Source organism: Pseudorasbora parva, chromosome 20 (assembly GCF_024679245.1).
Source record: "Pseudorasbora parva isolate DD20220531a chromosome 20, ASM2467924v1, whole genome shotgun sequence".
Taxonomy (NCBI): Eukaryota; Metazoa; Chordata; class Actinopteri; order Cypriniformes; family Gobionidae; genus Pseudorasbora; species Pseudorasbora parva.
Window position 1 is genome coordinate 32,944,574 of NC_090191.1, and position 26,761 is coordinate 32,971,334.

General features: G+C 36.8%; 3 protein-coding genes across 3 annotated transcripts; 1 reads left to right on the plus strand and 2 right to left on the minus strand.

The window, feature by feature from the left end:
* Nucleotides 1–239: 239 nt before the first annotated feature.
* tmem121b (transmembrane protein 121B) lies at nt 240–3,890 on the minus strand. Its single transcript, XM_067427581.1, has one exon. It carries the CDS (start codon nt 3,822–3,824, stop codon nt 2,649–2,651), a length of 1,176 nt encoding a protein of 391 aa, XP_067283682.1. The 5' UTR covers nt 3,825–3,890; the 3' UTR covers nt 240–2,648.
* On the plus strand, nt 3,653–25,522 carry LOC137049169 (toll-like receptor 2). The gene is made up of 3 exons (XM_067427576.1): nt 3,653–3,781; nt 19,303–19,431; nt 23,016–25,522. The coding sequence occupies exon 3, from the start codon at nt 23,017–23,019 to the stop codon at nt 25,459–25,461; it is 2,445 nt and encodes an 814-aa protein (XP_067283677.1). The 5' UTR covers nt 3,653–3,781; nt 19,303–19,431; nt 23,016; the 3' UTR covers nt 25,462–25,522.
* Nucleotides 5,551–16,290, minus strand: mkrn1 (makorin, ring finger protein, 1). Its single transcript, XM_067427580.1, has 8 exons — nt 16,151–16,290; nt 15,273–15,401; nt 12,135–12,346; nt 8,362–8,582; nt 8,062–8,276; nt 7,801–7,911; nt 6,948–7,092; nt 5,551–6,784 (listed from the first exon to the last, which is right to left on the minus strand). The coding sequence occupies exons 1-8, from the start codon at nt 16,222–16,224 to the stop codon at nt 6,581–6,583; spliced, it is 1,311 nt and encodes a 436-aa protein (XP_067283681.1). The 5' UTR covers nt 16,225–16,290; the 3' UTR covers nt 5,551–6,580.
* Nucleotides 25,523–26,761: the final 1,239 nt, after the last annotated feature.

A 26,761-nucleotide genomic window follows, 5' to 3' on the forward strand; every position in this document is an offset into this window, starting at 1 on the left:
AAAGGATAATTCACTTTAAAATGAAAATTCTGTCATCCTTTTCTCACCCTGAAGTTGTTTCAAACCTGTATGAATTTCTTTCTTCAGCTAAACACAAGGGAAGATATTTTGAAGAATGTCAGTAACCAAACAGTTAACTGGAGCCATTGACTTCCATAGTAGGAAAAAAAAATACTATGAAAGTCAATGGCTCCAGTTAACTGTTTGGTTACTGACATTATTCAGAATATCTTCCCTTGTGTTCAGCTGAAGAAAGAAATTCACACATGTTTGAAACAACTTGAGGGTGAGAAAAGGATGACAGAATGTTCATTTTAAAGTGAACTATCCCTTTAAATGGAAGAAAGTAAGTCTTGCAGGTTTGACATTACCTGATTTTTGTGCAAACTGTCAATTTAAGGTGGATAATTAGAGTGAGATTTGGATATTAAGCAAATGATTTTGCTTTGACATATTTGTTCAGGTTCCTGGGGTAATTCCTAGTGTAACTAAAGAGCTTGGCAATATACATATCTGCAATCTCATTTAGACACAAATGCACTGCATGTAGATTAATGGATTGTGTCCTCTCGCAATCTCACTGTCAGTGCTTTCACAATTGTCTTGGTTGATCCAAATGTTAATAATTGTGATAATCATACCTCATTTACTGGCATGAATGAAATAGCATTTGGAATTGAGTAGATAAACTGACTGGTTCATGATTTCAAACATGATGTTCTGTAAAGAGAGGTAGCCTTGTAAAAACTGATGATGGTATATGGCTGGTTGGGAGCAGCAATGGAGTTTGGTCATTATCCTCAATATGCTTAGCCTATTAACATTAAGGAACACGAATCTGTATCATACACTGTTCGGTTTCCAGTCCCATTGCCACTGACAAAAGTATTTCAAATAGGAAAGTACTACATCACATTCACAATTTGAAGTGTACACCAAGCCTAACAAGTCACAAGGCATATTTACACTTTTGATAAGTGCATTTAGGAACATCTCTTGACAAGGTGTCTGAAAACACTATAAACATCTGTCTACATTAGCCTACTAAATTGAGGACATTTTTACATAGAAAATAAATTATACAACATTGCACTTATAACATTTCCTCAGTTGAATAGTCCTCACGTAATTAAAGTGCCTCACAAAACAAGTGCAAATCATAGATTCTCGTATCATCATATAAGCACTGGTTTACAGTCACATCCCAATACATTAAGTATATACTGCAGAGGTCAAAGGTGGGAATGTTTTTCATTGGCACATTGAGTGGTTTGGTTGTAGCACCTGTTGAGAGTGGAGGAGAACGACAGGGTGTTCTTAAAGGGATAGTTCACCCAAAAATGTCACATTTTTAACTAAAGTAAAATTTTGTTTCAAACCTGTACGGGTTTCTTTCTTCTGATGAACACAGAAGAAGATATTCTGAAGAATGTTGGTAATCAAACAGTTGATGGTAGCCATTAACTCCATACTTGAAAAATACTATGGAAGTCAATAGCTACCGTCAACTTTTTGAACAGGTTTGGAACAAAACAAGGGTGAGTAAATGATGACAACATTTTCATTTTTGGGTGAACTATCCCTTTAAGGAGAGGTACTACAGGCATAAATGTGGATTTAAGTTGGATCTAACTTTTGATTCTGCACAAATTAAAAAAAAAAAAATCTCAAAAACTAGCTAAAATGTTTATAAACATATATTTCTTATGATTTTATATCACCTATACAATGTAAATAGTATACCATGAGTTAACTATTTTAGGAAATGTCTGACAAAAATGGTTTTTTGCTTATACATTTCAGGATTTGTAGGCTACATAATCCTATTTTTGCTTTCAGTGTTTGTGTTGTTTTTCTAATTTTGTTAAATAAAGTCTTTTGCAAAAGAGTCAGACAATAAACAAGTTTAGGCCTACATTAATGTGTGTATATGCTTGTTATATTATGCACACCTGTGTAAATTTAATGAGATGATGAGTAATTTGCATATTTATCAAAAACCGTAAGGGGCCTGGGAGCGACTTGTTAAAATTAATTTTTGTCTGTAAATTTCAGCTCATTTAGCAAAGACGTTTTAGACGTTTAAACTTTTTTTTATTATTATTAATGTGTGGTTTGTAATTATAAAATAAATTGATAAACAGCGACAGTGTGTTTAATCGATTTTAACGCTCGCAGCTGATTGTTGCTATGGTTACGTCAGTTCGCGAGCGTGTGCTACACTGCAAAAATAAAATAAAAACGGAAAATGTACTGGTAATTTTCTGCCAGTACAATATCCAGTAATTTTACGGAAATTTCCGTTAACCCTTTAACCACAAACTGATGTAATGTGTAATTCAAAATACAGGTAAAATACATGTAAAAACCAAAACAGAAAATGCCTTCATATTTATACAGTAGGCTAACGTTACATTGTGCCCTATTTTTACGGACTTTTTTTTACAGTGTAACATTTGTGGTCACTGTAGCCTACTGTGTCACCGCATAATTGCGCTTTTACAAAAATGTCAAAAATGTTTATTGGTGTATTTCGATTTAATTATAATTTGTAGATATACGTTAAGCACCTGTAGTACCTCCCCTCAAAATTGCTGATGCACACTGTAGGACGTGACCTCCGGTCAGCGTTAGTCCATAATGAGCATCTACGACTGAGTATTGACAGCCAGCGTGTTCACATAGCCGTGAGGACACATGTCGTTTTCAGAAACGCAATGGGAGAACTGGGCTGTGTTAGCCCCACGTCCACGTGCAAACCTCCGGACACCTCGTAAGGACGCGCACTGTTCAACCAGCTCCAGGCACTTGCACCCCAAGAAGAAGATGTTCTTGAACATGAAAACCGATATGGGCATTTTGTAAACAAACACGAGGAAACATCTGACCACCAACAGCGGTGCGTTGAGCAGCACGCCGGTGAAGAACCTCGCCCAAATCCAGCGACAGTTCATCTCTGAGGCCGTCAACTCGTAAAGCCAAATAACCGGAACGCCCAATGCGATGAAATACACGGTCACGACCGTGTACCTAAGGTATATGTTGGCGATTTCATTTTTCAGGATCAGTTCCACCAGCGTGAAGCTATCTAGGATGTCTAAGCAGGTGCTCATGAAGCAGCCTTGAGAGTGAAAGCGCGTGGCACCATTAGGGTCTTCAATGATGGAGTTGATGAGGCAGTAAAGCAAAGGCGCGCAGAGCAACATGGTTATTTTGAACCCAGTGATGCCAAATGGCACCTTCAGGGCAATAAGATCCAGGATGGACGTTTCCAGAACGAGCACCACTTTCGGGGTGGACGCGATCACGTAGATAAGCCATGCCAAGTACGCGAAGGTGAACTCGCCGAGGTTGCACCCGAAGATGGAGCTCTTCTGGTGGAAACCACAGGCGCGTTCTCGCTTGCTCCTGGCGTTTTTCATAAAGAAGATCGCCCATCCCGATATAACCACCAAATCCGTGGCTATCCACGAGCACCAGTAGAGATCAGTGAAGATGATGAGGTAGAAATCCAACATGCCTCCTTGCAGAACGAGCACGAGGAAGCACAGGATCTTATAAAACAGGTTCTTCTTGGACCTCTGCACGAACAGAGGTGTGGACTGCATGAATTCGCTCGATGTCATGGTGTAAGACTGAGGCTGAGCTGTGGCAGAGGAGACCAGGGGCTGGGAGCTGCCCTCCTCGAGGTTGGCACTGCCGCTGGTGGTCTGCGTGTCCCTCCTGGACGCGACGCTTCGGATGAACAACAGCTGTCCGTTTTCTGGTGCTGAGGAGACAGGTGAGTCGGGCTGGGAGATGTCTTTTATGATTTCAGCAGTCATTGTATTGATGCCTTCTCCTCCCGACTTGTTTTGGCTGTGCTAGTGTAATGATAGCCGCTCAAGGGGGCAGAGGAGGAAATCCCGTTATGGAATTTGCCTACGTTGGACTGGAGTGCATTTATCCAATCCCTCCAAATAAAAACAATTCAAGCACATGATTAAAACCATTAAAAAAAACTAAAACAAATAATGTTTAAACATCTCAAATGCACGTTTAAAATTATAGTACTGCATATATATATATATATATATATACATACATATATATATAGGCCTATAATGAAGGGTGTTTTTTGTATTAAGCTCAAGATGTGTCGATTTAAGAACAAATAATATTGATGATATATGGTTGCTTTTTCACAAATCAGCTTCCATAAAAATGCAAAAGCAGTAATTTTATACAGTCAGATTTGGCTGATGATGTGATGTGCATTCAAGCATGATCACTCAAAAGCCTGATGTAGGACATCAGAAGCCTAGTATGACTTTTATCATTTATCCATTATTTATAAGTTATTAATGTGGGAGGCATTGGTGCATGTTAAAATGCTGTAGTTTGGTAGAATTCAAATGTATTCTTATAATAATAATAATTATATATTATATATATATACACACACACACACACACACACACAGTACAGGACAAAAGTTTGGACACATTACTATTTGTAATGTTTTTGAAAGAAGTTTCTTCTGCTCATCAAGCCTGCATTTATTTGATCAAAAATACAGAAAATAATAATAATAATAATAATAATAATAATAATAATAATAATAATAATATTGTGATATATTACAATGTAAAATATTTTGTTTACAATTAATTATACTTTAAATGATCATTTATTTCTGTGATGCAAAGCTGAATCTTCAGGATCGTTACTCCAGTCTTCAGTGATCATGATCTTTCAGAAATCATTCTAATATTCTGATTTATTATGAGTGTTGGAAACAGTGCCTAATATATTTGATGAATAAAAGGTTCAAAAGAACTGCATTTTTTCAAAATAAAAACATTTTCCAATAATATAAATCTCCTTTACTATCAATTTGTATCAATTTAACACATCCTTGCTGAATAAACTTGATTTATTTCAAAAAAAGAAAGAAAAGAAAAATGACTGACCCCAAATTACTGACCAGTAGTGTGTATTGTTGTTACAAAAGATTTCTATTTTTAAAACATGTTCTTTTTTTAAATTGATTTACTTTTTATTCATCAAAGTACTATAAAAAAAGTATCACAGGTTATAAAAAATATTAAGCAGCAAAACTATTTCCACATTTTTTAAAATGAATCATCATCATAGAATGATTTCTGAAGGATCATGTGACACTGAAGACTGGAGGAATAATACTGAAAATTCAGCTTTGCATTAAATGATCATTTATTTTTAGAAATAAATGATCATTTAAAGTATAATAAATTGAAAACCAATTATTTTAAATTGTAATAAATCACAATTATACATTGTTTTCTGTATTTTTGATCAAATAAATGCAGGCTTGATGAGCAGAAGAAACTTCTTTCAAAAACATTACAAATAGTAATGTGTCCAAACTTTTGGCCGTGTGTGTGTGTGTGGGAGGTTTTTTTTAGGCCAGAATGAAGAACTTTTAATAAGCTAAATTACATACCACGATAGCAGGCTAGTCTATATTACACAAACACAACATGATTCAAACTACCAATGACATAATTCAAATAAAAATCCACAGATAAATACTTTGATAATAAACTTTAATTTCAAGTTACATTGGATGGTTCTGAACCATAGAAAACAAGCACATTTCTGTATAAACATATGCATATCAACCAAGTTCGACAAGAACCGAATAACAATTGGGTGTTTGTGGTTTGACTACTGCCAGCTGAGCTTAATATGCAATACTCACTGAAGCAAAACAGATGTACAATTAATAGACAGTTAAACTGATGAACATTCAGCTTCATATTTGAATGCATTTAAGTCGGCTTTTGGGAGTCCAGATTCACGACATTTCAGCACACTCAGTTCATAGGGACTTCCCATGGGATACCACAGCCTATCAGGTACAGCTTCATAAAAGGTACAAAAAAACTCAGTGGATAACTTAATAGAGGGGAACAAAAGGACATTACATTTAGGGATAAATGTTACGAGTTGTCGCATGAACGCTGACGAGTGCATTTGTGAAATCCAGGAAGCTCACCGCCACCACCACCTCCCACCCATTTAGAATCAGTGCATGAGAAGAGGGATATTTCAAAAATATCAGAAGCAATAACAGCCACCAGTTAGTCATACACAGTTGCTGTATCCTCACAGTCAATGATAAACATGTCAAACCCACACCGAGGCAAACTCGAGCCAGGTTTGTTAGCTATCTCTTTCCAATTTCATATATAACTTAGTGTCCTTTTTTGCAATTTTTTAAATTATTTTTGTTTTTGCTCTTTATACTTATTCTAGTACATTAACCAGACATGAACAGACTCACAGAATGGAGAAGGCTTTCTAGAAAATATTTTAGCACAAGAGCTATTTTTTTGTCTTTTGACTTGTGTTTTATATTCATTTATTGAATCTGAAATGAATTTATGGTTTTTAATGGCCTGCTGAAAGGCACTGCCACAACACAGGGGAAAAAAGACGCTACTGCCCATCAGTCACACAAGACAGTCCTGTCTATTTTCTAACAGGGACAGAAATAGAGTAAACTAGGACGAGGGTTAGTCTAGGAGGGAGTGAGCAAAGGACGGACGGAGCCCTGCTATAGGTACAGCTCATAGTAATCGTCCAGCTCTTCGTGGAACAAATCCCACTCATCTTCGGAGTCGGTGACGTCATCGTCGGTTCCGGCAGCCAGAAGCATGAGGAGCATCTCGCTGAGCTCGAACGTCACCATCTCCTCGTCTTCGTTGTCGCTGTTCTCCCGCTCGTCGAAAAGATCCCAGAGTGGCGTCCGTCTGGAGTTCTGTAATACAGATTCCATTAACGGCTCCATCGTATGCCAGTGATCGAATTGGTTACGCATTATTAAGTCAATTCAATATGCTTTCACGAAAGGCAAATCTAAATTTGCAGTTTGGCAGTAACACCGAGACCAAATATCCCTTAGGCTTCAGTAGAAGCTTTACCCGGTTTCTTCCATTGGAGCCCGTCTGTCTCCGTTGAGGTTGAGGCTCTTCCAGGCGGCCATCAGGAAAAGCATGCTTGTAAAAGCAGTTGGCTCCAAATGGACAGGTCCCGCGGCCTTCATCAAAATATCGGCAAGATTTACTCCTGGGTATGAATATGGATAAAACTTATTAGCTAAACAAATAGACCACATAACTTTTTTTTTTTTTTTTACAACAAACAATGCTTCAGCTTTGAAATGACACTTCACCAAAAAGATGATAATTGTCATTTACTCACTCAACTAAAAATGACTACAAAATCTCTATGGCTTTCGAAAGTGACACTTCATTGCCATTTAACACCATTGAAGCCAAATGCTGAAATATTATGAATACTTCTCTTACAAAAACCCATCTATTTGCTTCAGATGGTCTTTATTAACCCTTGGAGTCATATGGATTACTTGTATAATGGATGGATAGATGCAGTTTTTTGGGCTGCCATTATAATGCTTGGATTAGCCAGGACATTTTTTATAACTAAATGTTTTCATGAAAAAAAGAGCGTCATATACACCTAGGATGGCTTGAGGGTGAGTAAATCATGGGGTAGTTTTCATTTTTGGTCAAACTATCCCTTTAAATTTGAGTATATTTGCCACACAAAGCTATTGTATGACTTCTGAAGAACTGGAATATAGTGCACTAGTCAAGTGGAAAAATATTTATGGTGCATATTTTGTCCCCCCTTTAAAATTCATCATATGGACAAAAGTCACCATGATATTGTTTAAGAAGTGAATATATGACAGTTTTTTTTAAGGGGGGGGATTTTCATTTTAAGCAGTAAACTTGTATTAGAACTGTGTACCGCATGCCATCCTTGTACTTCTGAATGAGTTGCTGCTTCTCATCCTTGTCCTCCACCCAGTATTCACTTGGTATGACAAAGTTTGATGTGATTCGACACTCTGGGCAGGACCTGACAGGGAACACATTAATTTGACATAAATTTGATTCACTCATATATACCAGTACTGATCTTTAAAAGAAGAGGTGGACAATTACTGTTCACCTCCATAGAATCTTATTCAACTTAATACACGTTTAATTATCTTAAGGACAGTCTTACTTTATGATCTTGCTCTCGAACTGCTTGGCGCTCCGCCATTTCCTGATGCACTTGAGGCAGTAGCAGTGGCTGCAGTTGGAGAGGATGCCAAAACGGCGTTCGCTGGGGTTGGTTTTCTCAAACACCACCTCCATGCACACGCCACACATCATGTCCTTACTACGCTGGATGGCAAATGAGATTTCCATGTCCTTCTCGTGAGCCTCGATGCAGGCCTGCCAAAACAAACAGGGTGAGATTTTACTCTTAAATCTCAGAAAACAAGAAGAGAATGAAAACGGGCCGCCAGTCCCCCCTCACCTTGATGTGTTGCGAGCGCTGAGAGGTGTCGGAAGGGTGGAGCACCTGTAGGCCGCACATGTCGCAAACGTCGCCGTGGAGGTAGGCACAGTTGAGGCCGTAGCGACATTCGCCAACAGCGGCGTATGGGCAAAGCTGTTTCTTCAGTTCTTTGTTAGCTTGGTCTTTCTCATACTCTTCTTCGATGAGAGGACCAGGCCCCTCAAACGGCACTGGTTCAGCTGCGGGAGGAAAAAAAACAGTTGATTTTAAGGTTTAGCAACCAAGTTCCTGGGAAAGGAATAGAAAAACAACAGAGTATAGCGGACCGGTGTGAGCTGATGAATACCAATCTGTGTTAAACGATGTTAGTCAACCTAAAGACCAGTTTCGTAATGTGGTCTAACCACAGTAAAACTGGAAGAAAAGCACCTGCTTGCCTGAAATGTAGGAGTTTTGGCTGCCACCCAAAGACTAGGAAAGAAACAGCACTGTTCCTTCAGCTCTTTGCTGATGAAGTCACCCCTTAAGTGGGTTTGGGCCAGCTAGAACACGAGAGCACACTGGTGGAGCACAGCCTGAGATCTGCTGTGTGTGCAGGGTCAGTCCAACGTTAGCACAGAGCTGAATAAATATGCTGCATTATAAAACAGCTAGTACTGATTGTATGAGCCGCGTCTAAAGTAGTCATAACATGGTGATAAATGCACACCTGTGGCCATTGGCCACACATTCTACAAGAATGTGCAAAGTTGCTACATTGCTTGGTAACTGTAAAAAGCCTACAGTTGGGCTAATGGGCTACATTACTGCATGGCAGTTTTATTTTAGTATTATTTATTTTCTTATTATACTATTCATTTGTATTTTGAATCAGCTTTTATTTTAATATTTTCCATTTTCATTTACGTTTAAGGTTGTCATTTTGTTATGCGTTTGTCATTTTTATTATGAGTTTAAGGCGACCATTATTTTAGAATGAATCACATTATTATAGCACGTGCATTACATTATCATTACACAATGCGTGATGGGGGATGCTAATTTTGCACCACAGTTCAGAGAATCACATCTGTCTGATTTACAACACGTCAATTAACCCACTTCTCCCGAAATACATGAAAGCAAGTGGCTGATGAAGTGTGAGAAGGATAGAGTAAATACTATACACACTGAATGTTCTAATCACAATGCTGTAATCGTATGCGCCAAAGGGTTAAAAGTTCCATTTAGCTTTATTTTTATTTCAGTTTTAGTAATTTTAGCACCATCATATTTTATTTCAGCAAGTACCCGAAGCAGGATTTTAACTGATTTTACCATGGTTAACATTGTGTCAGCACTGCATTCCTTGGCGTTCCCCCCAAGGTCATAGGTTAATGACACTGATAAAAGGTGTAGCTTGAATGTACCCGCTTTGAAAAGACGGTATTAACATTAAGTGACATGGCATCTGATGCACAGAAGCCAATGGCACATGTCACTATGCGTATTGGCACAGCCGGTCCTTTATTGGCATGTGCCAGTGGATAGTGGCATGTGTCACTGACATTATCGCGACACACTGACACTGACATGACACCTAACTGACACAGTCGCGGAACATGTTGCCGTGTGTTGTGACACCTCCAATAGTGACTGACAGATTAATCGAGTAATTTTACGTAATTTTGACATAAAATCCTAAATAAATAGCCTAATTGTGTAATATTTTAAATATCAATAAAACGCATGTTTTCAAACGTGTTATTTGTGTCACGACTGTTTGATTGGCATGTGCTGTGCCAGTGAATGTTTTGTAATATGTCACAATCTGCCCATTCTAGGAAAGACACAACATAAATACATCATGGATCACTACGAATAACGCATTAACAGTCGCGTCAGTTACTGTAAACCTTTATTATTACACACACCAGTAGGTGTCAATATAAGTGAGTGTAAAAATTTTTTTTAATTTTAATATATATACTATAATTATAATATATATACTATTAAAAATTATGTTAAGCTACTTTAATATTTCAAAAATTGGATAATATATATATATATATAAAACAAGTTAGCTAAAACATGTGATGTGCCAATGTGCCAATTGCATAATTTGCTTTATGCTGTCAAACATATGATTTATTACATCACTGAAGTTATGGTAACAAACTTATTATAGCTACATAATTTGATAAAATTACTTTTTAAAATATTAAAGCCACAGTTGAGAATCTTGTGCTGGCCGTTACACTCTCTTATACTGACACCTACTGGTGTGTGTCCTTGCAGCATCACGCAAAAATAAAGGTTTACAGAAACTGACGCGACTGTTAATGCGTTATTCGTAGTGATCCATGATATATTTATTTTGTGTCTTTCCTAGAATGGGCAGATTGTGACATATTACAAAACATTCAGTGGCACAGCACATGCCAATCAAACACGTGCCAATGAAGACCGGATGTGCCAATACGCATAGTGACATGTGCCATTGGCTTCTGTGCATCAGATGCCTGTCACTTGATGTTAATACTGCTACTGAAAATTTGGATGAATGTGCTTGTGCAAATGCAACATCCCATACCATGGTAAAAATCTATTTAAAATAATGTTCAGTTTGTCAGTTAATGCATTATGTATCATGAACTAAGAATACTTTAACAGTATTTGTAAATGTTAATCTTGGTTAATGTTAAACTACACTATGTAACTTTTCCATCCGCTAGAGAGCGCCTATTTAAAATAAAGGCGTAGTTTGATGACGGCAAGTTTGAGCGCAGAATCTTGGGACATGTGGTTTCCACCTCACAGCCGGTGGAAAATATTCAGGCTAGGACTCGGGCAGAAATCATGTTCACAGATGCGGTTATTAACATTACTGTAGAATGAAGCAGAGCAGGACCGAATGTTGAGGGAGCCGAGCAAGGCCGCTGGAGCGTTTGTTGCGCAAACACACACCTCGCGAGCAGCAGGACTTTTATTATGACGGGACACAGTCCCCGGCGCCACTTTTCCGGTCATGAGTAGAAGGTAACGCAGCTCTGTTTATCATATTAGATACATTTAAGTGTGTTTAAAATGATGTTATGACGTTACTCTGTGCGTTCGCTCAGCGGCTGCTGTGACACTTGTTCACACTTCTAAGAGTAAAGCGTTTCTGCAGAATAAAACAGGAAACCGAGGATCACGCAGAATATGAGACAATTGACCGTCGACTACCTCAGACGTCCCGGTTCATTGGTTGAAATTACAATTCTCACAATTTACATATAGTTGGAAACATTTGGGATATTGTAAGAACTCAACTGAACAAAATATAGAACACTGGCCTGGTGGTTTTTGGATATGACTTGATGAATAATATTATATCTACAATTTAATCTAGATTAATAAACGCTGTACAAAAAATGTGTTATTATACGCGTTAACATGTAAATTGAACCTGCTAAGTTACCATAAAATGATTAACTTTGAAAAGTATCAACTTCAAGCCTAATCTGATTGTCAAAGAATCAGAGAAAGAGAATCCAGATACATTTTGTCAAATTTATTTTCCAGGAAGTGAGATTCAGTTCCTTTGGTTCTTGTATATGGCAATGAACAAGCATGCCACGAAACAGTACCACAACAGTGATAGCATTATTTTTAGGAACTATGGCATTCGCCAAGCAAAACTAATATAAAAGCATTATTGTAAAACTGCTTTCATATTGTACACCGAATGGTTAGCTTATCTCCTGGCACCGTGTTTTCACAGATTGTCTTGGCAGTGACAACTGAACATCTTTCCCTGCTACACTCACCCCTCCCACAGTAGGGCTGCCCTGGCACGAACTCGGCAGCATTGACCCAGTCCACTGCCCCCGAGCCTTGGGGCTTCTCCTGGGCGTCGGTCGTGCCACCTGGCCCATCAGAAACGGGATCAGGAGTGCCAGCAAGGGGAGCAGCGGTCAGCGGCACCGACGGCTTAGAACTAGGGACTTCGTCTTGCTTGGCAGGTTTGGTATGTTCATACCTGGGGCACAATGCAAATTTAATGAAAATACAATAAAGCATAGACTGGTACACTAGGTAAGCCATGCAGTGCAATGACAATGCACCCCTAGGTCTAGGAAGTATATCTGAAGCTTGAGCTTTTAAAAGTAAAATGTGCAAAACTTGCTCTCTTTTATTTGTTATGGTAATGAAGTGTTATTACATTTTCAGACAACTATTTCAGAGGCTTTAACACATTATAATCATTAGCAGCTAGTTTTATTTCCTGTAATAGGTGTTGGTGTGTTTTTCACTGGCAATTTTTTTTTCTTCCTGAAGCTGATACGGTCACAAACTTGAAGTGTGTGTGGTTACCATGGTGATTACATGTCTTGTTCACACTTATAATTGCAGCAGTTAGCCACTTACAGAGGTGATTCATTTAAAGACGTAACATTTCTGAGTGGGTTTGATGGTGCAACCTGTCTACAAGCATGCTAATCGCCTTGGCTACAAATTTCAAAAACTAAATCTAGGTAAAGTAGTCAACCTTACTAATTGTTACCTGTCCTTATTAGCATAGAAGTACAGGTTTTAATTTAGTGTTGGGTTGTTTGCATCTTAAGTCATATTTCAGACAATGTAAGACAATCACCAATCCATTTGAATTCCTCAAGATAAGGTTCATTTGAATTCAGTTTAAAATATATTTTAAATTACAATTTATTTTATAATCAGCAATTTAAAAATATACCAATGTTCATGATTGTACTGTTCATTTTTAATAGGTAATGAGCTGCACATATTACTCACAATTAATGAGTAATATAAAAGAAAATAACCATTGCATATTGATATTGTTTTTATTTACTTACACATTTATTCAAACACCTTAATTTGTGTTTTATCATTTTGAGGTGCTGTCAAACAATTAATCGTATCCAAAATAAGTTTGTTTACATAATGTGTGTACGACACACACAAACACTTCTTAAATGGATACGTGTGTATTCAAATATACATAATTATACACAGTACACAAACATTATGCAAACAAACTTTTACATTGGTTGCAATTAATCATTTAACAGCCTTAATATATTATATATTATAATATACAGATAATATAATTGAAATATATTTATCTTAAATAACTGTATAACAAATGACAATCCCATAAACAAAACAAATTATTACAAGAAACGCATTTTTAAAAAAAAGCTTTAATGTGGTCGACTCAAAGCATACCATTATTTCTAATAGCTAACAAGCCTGATCACATTGTCATATCATATAGTCTAGCATCTGACCTTAATCAGTCTCATTATTCCCCAACAAAACACGCTTCAATGCTTCTTTCTTTAAGCATCCAGAGACCCCTCAATCCATGAACCTCTTGGGTCATTCAGCCCTATTCTAGGCCAGTTTGTGCGCGTATCGTATCGGCCTATATATATGTGTGTGGGGTGGGGGGGTTGCATAAATAAACGACACAGCGGTGGAAGCACAAGTGGCTACTGCAGAATGGCGGTGTGAACCGAATGAACCTGACAGCAGTAGCAACAGCAGCAGAAGGAGAAGGAGAGAGGGGGAGAGAGAGAGAGAGAGATGCATGTTAACACACTGGGGTTATGTAATTTCCATGCAGGCTGCAGTGTGCTGCTCTATTTCGCCCCCAAATTGGTGGAGGTGGTGGGGGGAGGGCACAAGAGACGGCAAGAGACAGAGATAGACACAAAGCAGCAAAAAGAATCCATCCATAGTGAAGCATACATTGAGGCCCTTTCTACGCACACTCTCCCTCCCTCAGAAAAAACACAGGAACAATAATGCGGTAAACCCCATATGGGGACAAAAGCGCCACTGCACCTCCCAAAGATAATCCCAATGCTGACAATACAACTCTGTCAGACATCAAGCTAGACTCCAGACATCAGATATTTAAGCTCAGGACCTTGAAACCACAGGGAAAGATCCTCTCAAGCCGAGCAAGAGCAGCTCTCTGTCAGATGTAATGCTGTCATAGAACAGCCTCGGCAAACAAAGACATTCCCATACTGCCGAGCTGGGGGCAGCAGTTACTATGGGGATACACTTGACCGCAGACAGATATGAGACAAACATTGTCTGCACTGTCTGGCTCGCAGGCTAATTTTTACACTGCTTCGAGCGCCTTTGCACTTGACTGCATTGGCCAAAGGTGGTTTGTTTATATGCACTTGTTGCCATTTATATACCTTAAGATGGCAAGTGCACTCAAAAAGAAAAGGCCTAGAGACAGACCATTTGCATTCGTGTTGCATTAATGTTTGTTTTTATTATATATCTATAGACAGCATCACTGCAATGCAAATGCTCCATTTGCAGGCCATTTTTTTTAATCTTAAAACACTATAATTAATACAACACAAATGCTTTAAACGCAAACACAGCTTGACCTTCAGTAGCTAATTTACACATCATCTCTAAAAGACACAGTTCAGGCAAAAGTGTACATTCTTTCATGGCATTCCAAGCCTGTATGACTTCATAAAATTAAAGTCAGTGTGTTCACTGCTGTTTAAGGACAACAACAAAAATGCTCTTCAAAACATCTTGCATGTTCCTCAGCTAAAAAGAATCTCATAGATGCGTAGAAATGAATAAATGATGACAGAATGTTAATGTTGGGTGAACTACCCCTTTAAGGAAGTGACAAACTCAACAACTTGTTTACAGAAAATGCTGCGTCTCAGATGTCACGGGCACGTAATGAAGCAACATACAACACTTCTCAGAAGCCTTCCTTACTTATACTACATTTAAACACACACATGTATTACTGTCCTTAACACGGAAATACAGATTACATTACCTTTGACGTTATGCAAGATCCTCCCAGATCTTGCCGTGAGACTGTCAGTTGTTTTGAAGCACATTTTGGGGATCTAATCAAATGCAATACGTTGCATCTTTATGTCTCTTACCTGCAACGGTCCCCGAAAGCACAGCATCCCTTTTGAAAGAACTTGCAGATCATGGTTGGCTTGCAGCTACTGAGGTCGTGTAAATATCGACAGTTGTCACCCTCTTTGCAAAGGCCGTGCATGAAATACCTATAAATGAAGATTTATTTATTTTTGAGACTAGAGCTTGTTTGGCACCATATGATAACACTCATACAGACTCCCCTTTAGGCTTTTACACATCTGAAGGCGTGAATAAAAGCTGGCATACAATGTAAAATTATCGATGTCATTCTAATAAGCAACGGAGCCTTATAAAGACTATGACTAAGATGCACAGCCCACATCATGTACTGCATAATAAACAGCTTGACCCAAATAATATGTGCATGTTATATTTGACAGCAGTGCTATTGTAAAACGCTACACATTGCTTGTGTTTGAATTCTCAACTGACATTTTATACCAGTTGATGCGCAGGTTAAAAAAACGTTCATTAAATCATCAAGGCTGACACTGACACATTGGTTGCTGCCCAGACTGTTAAACTCAAGGTTTTTAATGGCTTCCTTGATTACTCTTGCTGTCAAACTGACTGCAATAACGTTATGTGGTGGATGCATTGCCGTGTTGTTATTTCACAAACACTGCAGTTGCCGAGATAAACACAAACACACACAAATATATAAACACAGAGTAAGAAACAACCGCAAAATAACAGCCGCTGTCGAACTGATCGCTGATCGGTTTGCTACAACAACAAACACTCATCCAGTTCAGCACAAAGACAGCGGCGCTATCCGATGCCTCGCCATCGACGCACAAACAGCCGTTTGCCTATTATATCTGTGACCGTTAAATATGGCAATAATGCCGTTCCTCTGCGGATTTCCACTAACCTGCAGGGTACGTGCTTCGTCCAGCCTCCGATAACTGCTGGAGCCGCTGTTGACGCTGCCGCTGCCTCCGCCATTGCTGTTTATGTTGAAGCCCCAGCACCCGGATCTTCCGGAAAGCGGCCGCTCTGTGTTCGGCCATTTTCGGAAAACCGAAGGCGCCTTATGCGATCGAGTGTTTTCGGAATAGAAAAGCCGCATCGTAATCGGGTGTTTTCGGAAAAAAATAAGACGGCATGAGGCAGATGCTTTTCTAAAAACATTCCAACACGTGGCTGTTATGTTACTAATAAAATAGTCCCAAAATGTCCCCACAATGTAATATAAACCTGAGATCACCTAGGCAAGGCAAGTTTATTTGTATAGCACATGTCATACCCAATGGCAATTCAAAGTGCTTTACATAGAAATTAATTAAAACAGTGGTAACAAATGCATGAGAAAAAAAAGAATACCATATGGACGAATAAAAAATTAAAAACAAGCATAGTTAAAACAGTCGTAAAGATAATAATAGTAATTTTAAATTTTTTTTTTTTTTAAATAAGATAAAATAAAATGGTCAGATCCACAATAATGGTCTGATATAAAAACAAACATTCTTCAGTTTACAGCCTACATACATGTACCATCTTAATTAGAACACCTCTCATTCATTTCTTTCTCAAACACGTTCACAACATCCATTTTTATCACTCTTCCATGATTTTTACTCAGAAACCTTCTTGTTAAAACCCTTACTCACTCATCATACCCTCCACAGATTTACACATACTCAAACCTTATTGTCAAACTTACTATTTCCATCAAACCCAGTTTTCACTCGTCATATTCAACTCAAAAGAACATATAAAATAAACAATAACCAGAGATAAGAACAAAGGTAAACTAAAACAATTATAAAACCTTCACCTATACCTACATTGTGGGGACCAGCCAGCGCTCCCCACAATTAAATGGATTTATAAACATACTAAATGATGTTTTGTTTCTTTCGAAAATGTAAAAAAGCAGAATGTTTCCTGTGATGGGTAGGTTTAGGGGCGGGGGGGGGGGTGTTGGGGGTAGAATACAGTTTGTACAGTAACCTACCTATAAAATTCATTAGCCTACGCCTACATGGAAAGTCCCCACAATTCACAAAAACACGTGTGTGTGTGCGTGTGTGTGTGTGTGTGTGTGTTCCTCATGCTCACCTGTTTAAATGTAGCCTTGGTAACAGAATACCAACCTAACAACCTAACTAACATTTATGCCTGTTGTTTTGTTTTTCTCTTGACATGCTTGTACTAGCTGTCCGTTTCAGAAGAATATACCTTGCCATTTTCTAATTCAAGAGACAAATTGTAGTTTGTTTTGATTGTAAACAAATTGGTGGTACTTTTCAGTGAATATTTGGAATAAAAAATGTATTCTAACATGTAGGACGATTCGATCTGTGTTCTTACACTTGTGCGTCCTTATGGATATTTAGTTTCAGTTTTGTCTTCTTGATCATTTTGACTGTTATAATGCTAACTGCATAAATTCAAAGTGTGCATTTTTATTATAATTTAACTATTTAACCCCCATTTTTCTTTAATAAATCTATTTTATATATATATATATATATATATATATATATATATATATATATATATATATACTTTTTTTAAAACAAACTTTAACTGGATTTTCTCAGGTTTGGCCTATAATGCAAATACTCGCTTATTCCTGTTTTATAGAGTCAATTGGATACATTATGCATGCTATATATATATATATATATATATATATATATATATATATATATATATATATATATATATATATATATATATATATATATATATATATATATATATATATGCAGCTATTTTATGAGACATCGACCTCAAATTTGGAACACATGTTTAGATCTATGACTTTGATTTTCTAGTAGTATTTTAATTAAATTAATTATATTTATTATGTTTTATTAATATATATATATATTATGTAAAATAGTTTTTTTTTTTTTTTACTTTAACAAAAATCAGCCAAGGATCTTTATTAAAATTAGACCATTTTTACCAAATTTGGTCCAGAATTAGACCAAAATTAGACCATCTTTATTAAAATTAGGTTTTTGTCCTCTAATGACCACAGAGTGACTTTTTTTTAATTGATGGACAATAAGTAAAGTGTAATCTTCAATCTAATATATTATCTATTTCTTAGGTAACCACTGACTGATTTTTCAATGGCTTTGAAAAGCAGACATAATTAATTATTACTTTGCCTTGTTTTATATCAATCAGCCAGTCTTGCCTGTCACCTCTCCCTCTTAAAACTTTATGGAGAGTTTAAAGGCCAAAACCCAGTGCCTAGTTACCAAATATTGCACACTTCAAACAAAGCTAAGAAAGAAAAGGATAAAAGGCAGACAGATAGTGTAATGCTTTGCTGGGAATTCTTGAAAAGACAGTTTTTAAAGCAAATAGAAAAATACAGTCATTTGTTTGGAATTTCGTCTTTAAAGAAGTCCTCTTGAACATACTGTGTTTAATGACTGTCACTAAGGGGAACGTACACATATTCTATGGAATATTTGCTCAGTTATAGTGTCTTCGCTCATAGTAACTAATAATCTAGTATGTTTTGTTTTTAGAACACAGATGTAGTCATCTAAAATAATTCCAAAAACACATCAAACATGATGAGACTGAGCTGGTGGTAATGCTTTATAAGCTGCTGCTTGAGAAGGTCTCTTAAGAATTCAATAATGAATTGCAACTGGATTCTTGTCCTTTTTCTGGTGTAAGCGTCCTGCCTGCTAGGAATAGCCTTTAAAAAAGCTGATAGAGTTTGGGGTGCTGATGAGGATAATGGAGAACAACATGCGCCTCCCAGCTCAGATAACCTCAATGAATTTGAGAGTAGTGGATTTGTCTCTAATTATTTTGGAAATGCCAGCTCAGTCGTTCGTGTTCGTCAAAATGACCACGGTCATGTTCAACTCAGACATGGTAAAACAAATTATCATGTGTGTGAATCTTTTTGGTATAATTAATGCACAAAAGTATTTATTAATTTTTCACTTCTGAAACCAGAAAAAAACAGCAAACATTTAGTAATATTAACAAAATAGGCTTCTTAGTGCTAATGAATAATCCTTATTCATATTCTATCTGCAGTCTGGTTGCAGTGCCATTGAGACAAAGACATGTCATAACCAGCTGGACTGTGCTGGGTGTCTGGGATTGTATTCCTGCAACATCGCCTTTGGAAAGTGGCAGTTGTGAAAGGACTGTCACGGAAATCAGGTGGGCCGAAACCTTACACAGTTAAAAATGTTTTGCCCAAAAATTGAATGTACTCACCCTTGTGTTCCAAACCTGCATGAGTTTCTTTCTTCTGTTAAACACATAGTTTTGTAGTCAAGACCACCTAAACCGAGACTAAGACCAGCGTGTGCCGAGACCAAGACAAGACCAAGACTTTGTGATGTTAAGACCAAGACCAAGACAGGGCGAGACCAAGTCAAGACCAAGACCAGACAAGCACTCCTTACATTCATTTAAAAGACCCATATACTGTCTGAGAATACTTATATTTAATGAACAAATACAATTAGAATAGCAAGACGCTATATAGAGCTGTTACCAATCAAATCACTAACAATAAAATTAATAGCACAGGAGTCGCATCTGAATTGGTACAATTACACCATAAATATATTGTTAAGATTAATTTAACATTAAAACATTAACATAATTTAACATTCACAGAAACATTTATTCAACCGATTTGTTCAAAACAGCTGATTTAATAATAAAACATTGTCGAATTAGCAGACACGTGCTCTTGCTCTTGTGATTTTGCTTAATTATATTCTAAGTTATATAATAAAATAAAAAAACTAAATCTCTTTTTGGCCACAAATATACATTTGGGGCATTTTTGAGACAATGCTGCATTGCTTTTGGTCCCAGCAGCACAGTAACAAAAGAAATCACATTACAAAGAAGTTATTGGTTGCATTTTAAGCAGTAAGTTTTACATCAAATCCCATTTATGATGTTAAATCAGACAATGCACCAGCATTATCTTTGCAGTTGTGGCCTTGACTGGTCTTTATATAAAATCCCAAGATCAAGACAAGATCGAGTACAAATGCGGTCAAAAAATGGTCTTGAGGACCAATGGTCTTGAAGACCGGTCTCGAATACTTTAAAGAACTTGGGGTAAACAGACAATTGATGGCACCCATTGACTTCCATAGTATTTTTTCCCTCTATGAAAGTCAGTGGATGCCGTCAATTGTCTGGTTACCAATATTCTGTAAATTATCTTTGTGTTTAACAGAAGAAAAAAACTTTTTGGAACAAATTCAGGGTGAGTATGTATGACACAATTTTGGGGTGAACTATCCCTTTAACTACTTTATGCTTCTGAAAATAAAACATGAATGTGTTGAATTATATTAAAATGATTTAAAATTATACTTTATTTAATAGCACATTAATTTGAAATGTGAAGACACTCAAGGTTTATTAATATGCAGTTGCATTATAATTGTACAGTGAAATATAATGCTGCATAATATTAATATATAAAAGCAATGGAGCACACATTTTAGACAGTTGCTTCATTTTATTTATCGTTGCAGACAGATTCTACCAAAGTCTAAAAGATGCCTAAACCAAGTGTAAATTATTTTTGAGATATGTTAAATTATTAAGCTCTTTGTTATTTAGACCATTTATTACAGGTGCATAATGACATGTCAGAAGTAAACAAGTTTCTTGTAAAACATTGTTGAGGAAAGTTCCTCCACCCTTCCCTTTTACACTTGACCTTAACTCTGTCTGTCAAAACAAAAGGCTGGTTATTTTTCTCTCCTGAAATCACCATCACTGGGACTGCTGTTAAACATTTAAAATGTCATTATTAACCTCTGACATTCCCTTTATGGTAATTGTTGTAGTGTGCATTGTGCATTAACATTTTCAATAATCTGTCCAAGCTGTTTTAGTGCTTTCTCTCTCAGTATATGAATAAGGTACACTAGAATATCTGAAAGTGTTGTCCCTAGTTTCTTAAAGGGATACTTCACCACTTTTTCATATTAAACTATGTTATTCCCTAACTAAAACTATTTGTTACATACCTCTCTCGCCTCAGTGCGTGCACTTAATCGTTCTGACGCGCGTTGACGATCTGATAGCATTTAGCTTAGCCCACTAAGCCCATTTCATTCACTATGGTACCAAACAGAGATTAAGTTAGAAGCGACCAAACACCTCCACGTTTTCCCTATTTAAATACAGTTACACAAGTAGTTGAACGATCAAGTATGGTGACATGAAATAAAACGTAGCACTTTTCTAAGCGGATTAAAAAGGAGAACTATAATGTATGGAGAAATTGCCCTTCTGAAAGTACTTCAGCTCGGCGCAGTAAAAAGTCACGCCTGAAAAATCTTCCCTCACATTTCCCACACATGGGGAGATATGAGGGAGGATGTTTCAGCCCGGACTTTTAACTGCGCCGAGTTGAAGTACTTTTAGAAGTGCTATTCCGCCATTGTGTGCATTTGCTGTTTATACAATGTGGCGTTGGACATGAAAATGATAACTGCGTTGGGCTGATGGACCGGGTGTATGATAATATAATAGGGCCCTGAATGCTCCAAGTGTTTTGTTCTGTAAAAGAATATATGGTATATGACGTTAAGACAACATTATGTTTTTACATTGCTTTAACTCATCAAAATAAGCAATTTTCCACTTTTTTAAGTTATACAAAATTCAACAATTTTTTGTTAATATAAGTTTAGGCAGTTTAACATAATTTAATTTAAAAGGACCTGGTTGATTGTACTTAATTTTAGGCAGCAACTTTTATTGTTTAATAAAATCAGCTGCTGCATTTTGATCCAGATCTTTTCTGTACTGTTTGTCTTTCACTCTGTCTGGAAACATTTTATAATAATAATCACAACTAATGCTGTTAAACATGTGACATTACTGCCAATTATTACATCTTCCTTTATTTTTTGCAAACGTATGTGATAATTACACATAAAATAATGTAAAACTTTTTAAGTAAAGTTCCTCCTCTGAGCATTTAGGGAAGTTCAGTGTTGTGTGCATTTAGAGAAGTATCTAGTTCTGAAGAAAATGATATTGGGACTTTTTTTAAGTATGGTAAATGCCATGTCCAATAGTGTCTTCGTGAAGTCATATAATAATGTGCACAGCAGAGCTCAAGCAGTAAATGGACAGGAGGGACATAATACAATTCTTTATTGAACATCAACTAATTTTCATGTTTCATATCAAAGGTAAGTGGGCATTTATAATTATTTTTTCCTTGTCAAAGCAGATGTCTAATAGTCATTCAGTCTTTTAGTAGTGATATATGTAAAAATAAGAATATTTTGAAAACAAGGAATATAATATTTTATTGTATTAGAGTATTTTATTATTTACATATTTTTTATGTTATTTTATTTTATTGTTACTTAATATTTGTGTGTGTGTGTGTGTGTGTGTGTGTGTGTGTGTGTGTGTGTGTGTGTGTGTGTGTGTGTGTGTGTGTGTGTGTGTGTGTGTGTGTGTGTGTGTGTGTGTGTGTGTGTGTGTGTGTGTGTGTGTGTGTGTGTGTGTGTGTGTGTGTGTGTGTGTGTGTGTTCATTAGCTATCCAGTTACACATTTAGCACACAAAAAAAATTATATATATATATATATATATATATATATATATATATATATATATATATATATATATATATATATATATATATATATATATATATTATTTATAAATAATTTATAATATTTATAATTAATCAATGAATATTATTTAACATTTAATACGTATTAATCTTTTGTCTTTTCACAGGATGTCTTCCACCATCCGGACTGTTGTTATCTCATATCTTGTGCTTCTGTTTAAAGCTCATGGTGAACATCTCAGATATTGTTCCACTGAGAACAGAAAAGATCTTTCCAATAATAATCTAACAAGAATACCATCACATTTATCAAAAAACATAGAATACTTAGATGTGTCGCACAACAACATCTCCAGCATTGTTCCTGGTGACCTGTCTGTTTTAACTCATCTCTGCTTTTTCAAGATCACACACTGTGGACTTCAACACATCTCCCATGATGCTTTCAGCAGCAACTCTGAAATCAAAGTCCTGAACATCTCCTACAACCATCTGACCATCATTCCAAATTTGCATTTGCCCCAGCTAAGGATCCTAGACCTTTCCAGAAATCCATATCCCAACTACGGGCTTCCAGACTCATTTGGTAACATAAATTACCTTTCCATTCTTGCAATTGGTAGTCCAGATGCTACTTCTGTTAAAGTGGATGACTTTGTTCCTCTTCAAAATATCAGTTTGAAAAAAATCATATTTGGAGATGAAACGGAATTGCTAAACTATGAAAAGGGCGTTTTTTCGCAACTCAAATCATTACAGGAAGTCATCCTGAAAGTGACTTTTTGTCAACGTTTCGACATTTTCAAAGACATGATCATGGATCTTGACCAAACCCAAACTAAAAAAATTCAGCTCATAAAGTTATTTCCAGACCAATGTAGCATTACGACTGACCCATTCGAGGCTTTGAAAGATTTGCATGTCCTCAGTAACTTAAGCATTGTAGACACCTGGATAAACAGTTCTGTGATGGTCAAACTGTTCAAAAATGTTTGGAAATCATCTTTTGAGGAAATAGCGTTTTTAAACATCACATACAATGAGGACACTCCTGATGGCTTCCAGCTACCAATACAGAATCACACCATGAATCTACGAGCATTCATACTCGATGGTGTGCATCACCATCAGTACCGCTACCCCACTATTAACATGAGTGTGGAACTAATCAACCAACTAACCTACCTGAAATTCTCAGGTACCGGAATGAATATTCTACCGTGCAATCTAATTTCAGCCATAAAGTCACTAGAAGTCTTGGACCTGTCAAACAACCTCTTGGATGACAGCGGCTTCTGGTGGAGTGGCTGTTCCTCACACAAAGTGTTTCCAGCCTTGAGGAATCTCTCGCTAAGCCATAACCGTTTCAACGACCTCGCCGAGATTGCCAAAAACGTCAATGATATGAAGTTCTTAGAGTCTCTTGACTTGAGTTTCAACTCTATTTCCATAGGCAAGCCATGTTTTTGGCCATCCCACCTGACTGAACTAAGTCTCAGCCACAACAATCTAGGAAATGATGTGTTTCACTTCTTATCACCACACTTCCAGAAGATAGACCTCTCGAAAACGGGCTTAAGTGTTATTCCTTTAAATATTATTTCATTGCTTCCTAGACTAACATACCTCTATTTGAGTTTTAACAGCATACAGGTCATCCCGCCGGATATTTGGGCCCCTGCGTTAGTAAGTCTGCACATTGACCAGAACACAATTACTTTTATCAGCCAGAAATCAATGGAAGGTCTTCCCAAACTTTGGACCTTAAAAGCCGGCCACAATCCATTTAGCTGTGATTGTGATTCATTTTGGTTCATGACGGAGTTTAACAAATCGCTTCTCTTAGATTGGCCACAGGATTACGCTTGCAGCACCCCGCCATCGTTCTCTGGAAAGCGTTTGGAGACGTATAAGTACGGGTGGCTGTCCTGTCAAACGGGCTTGCAGGCTGCTGTAGTTCTGCCGGTGTTATTTGTGGTAGGAGCTGCTCTGGCCATCACTGTTCATGCTTGTGATGGTGTTTGGTACACCAAAATGCTTTGGGTGTGGATACGAATGAAGAGGAGAGGCCACAAGAGGGCTGATCGATTGCTCAATGCCACCTTCCGCTACCATGCCTTCATTTCCTACAGCCAGCATGACTCAGTCTGGGTTGGCTCTCAGCTGGTACCTGAATTGGAAAGGTCAGGCCTGTCTCTTTGTGTCCATGAGAGAGATTTCGAACCTGGGAAGTGGATTGTGGACAATATAATCCATTGTGTGGAGGACAGCTACAAGAGCCTCTTCATCCTGTCCAAAAGCTTTGTGCAAAGCGAATGGTGCAACTATGAGCTGTTCTTCGCCCAGCACAGGGCCATCAGTGTGAATGACGACTCTCTAGTCTTCGTTCTTTTGGAGCCCATACCGACAGACTCTCTGCCCAAGAAGTTTCTAAAGTTAAGAACGCTGCTAAGGCGGAAGACATACCTGGAGTGGCCCGCAGATGAACGCAAGCAGCGAGTATTTTGGAGTAATCTTAGAGCTATTCTGCAGACCGTGGACCAGAGCAAGATTTTAAAGGATGTGGCCACAGATATTGCTGACATATGTCCTCTGCTGCCTGTAAAAGAATGAAGATCTATTTATTGTATTTTTAAAATTTCATAATAGTATGAATAAATATGTGTTTTTTTTCCCCAAAAGAACCTTAATTCACTCTCTTTAATGAACCTAGTAGTGCAGAAAAAAATCTCTATTATTCTACTCATTGATATCTAAAATGTGTTCTCTTTTTAGACTCAATTAGCCACCCCAGATAATGTGTAGTGTACATGAAACATATTCCTCTAAAAGTCTCATAGACAGTAAAAGAAAAGTCTTGGCCTGTGTCTCCACCTACTGTTGAACTTCAGAAATGGTACATACTTGTATTTTTAAGGACAATCATTTTCAAGTTTTTAACACTAATCATTTAACTGTAGACTGAACAAAATATTTCACCAGCAATAAAAAAATTGTCAGACTAAGGCTAGCCGTCACATTTTAATACAGCATTTTTACACTGTTGTTGTTATATGCATTATTATTTTGGGTTTTTGAATAGGTTTATCTATAGTCAGTGCATACACACAACTTTGAAACAACAATTCATGAAACAGCAAAAGTGTAAAAGCTATTTTATTTGCAAACAAATAGTGCAATTAATAAATGTTTCAAATTGTATAACCTTGTGTGATTTTTATGTGACAAAGCAGCAAAGTTAGCCAGTAAAACAATTATGAAACATAATTCATTGAACAAGAAAGGTGTAAAAGTTAATGCACAAATATGAAGCCATTTTTTTCACATACAAATATTGCAATTAATAAATGTATAAAATGAAAACACGTGACAACTTTAAAACAGCCAAGTTAAAATAAAACAATATTGAAACATCAATTCATAAAACAGTAAACGTATAAAAGGTATAATGTACAGATATACAAGCCATTTATTACTACTATATTTTACTTTACTTGTATTTACCTGCAAACACTGCTATTAATACATTTTGCAAATGTAATTTAAAAGTTTGCTCCAATAAAAATGTGACCTGATATTTCTGAGGGGAAAATACCCTTGATAACAGAGTTTTAGCTTTGTTTAGTAACAAATTACACAACAAAATCTGTGAAAATGAAAAATGAAAAAAAAAAAAAAATCATACAAATAAAAAGCTAATAATAGCCTAACACAAATGTAGAAATCAAATAAGCAACAGAATGACATAGATGAATAACTAAAGGGGCATTGAAATCAAATCCATATCGCTAATTACAAAATAAAACCTTTAAAGTACGGTTTTTGTATTTATTTATTTTTATTTTTTTTATGTATTGCCTCTGACTGTACGTATGACACTACATTACCCACAAAAGCGCAAGTCCATCATCAA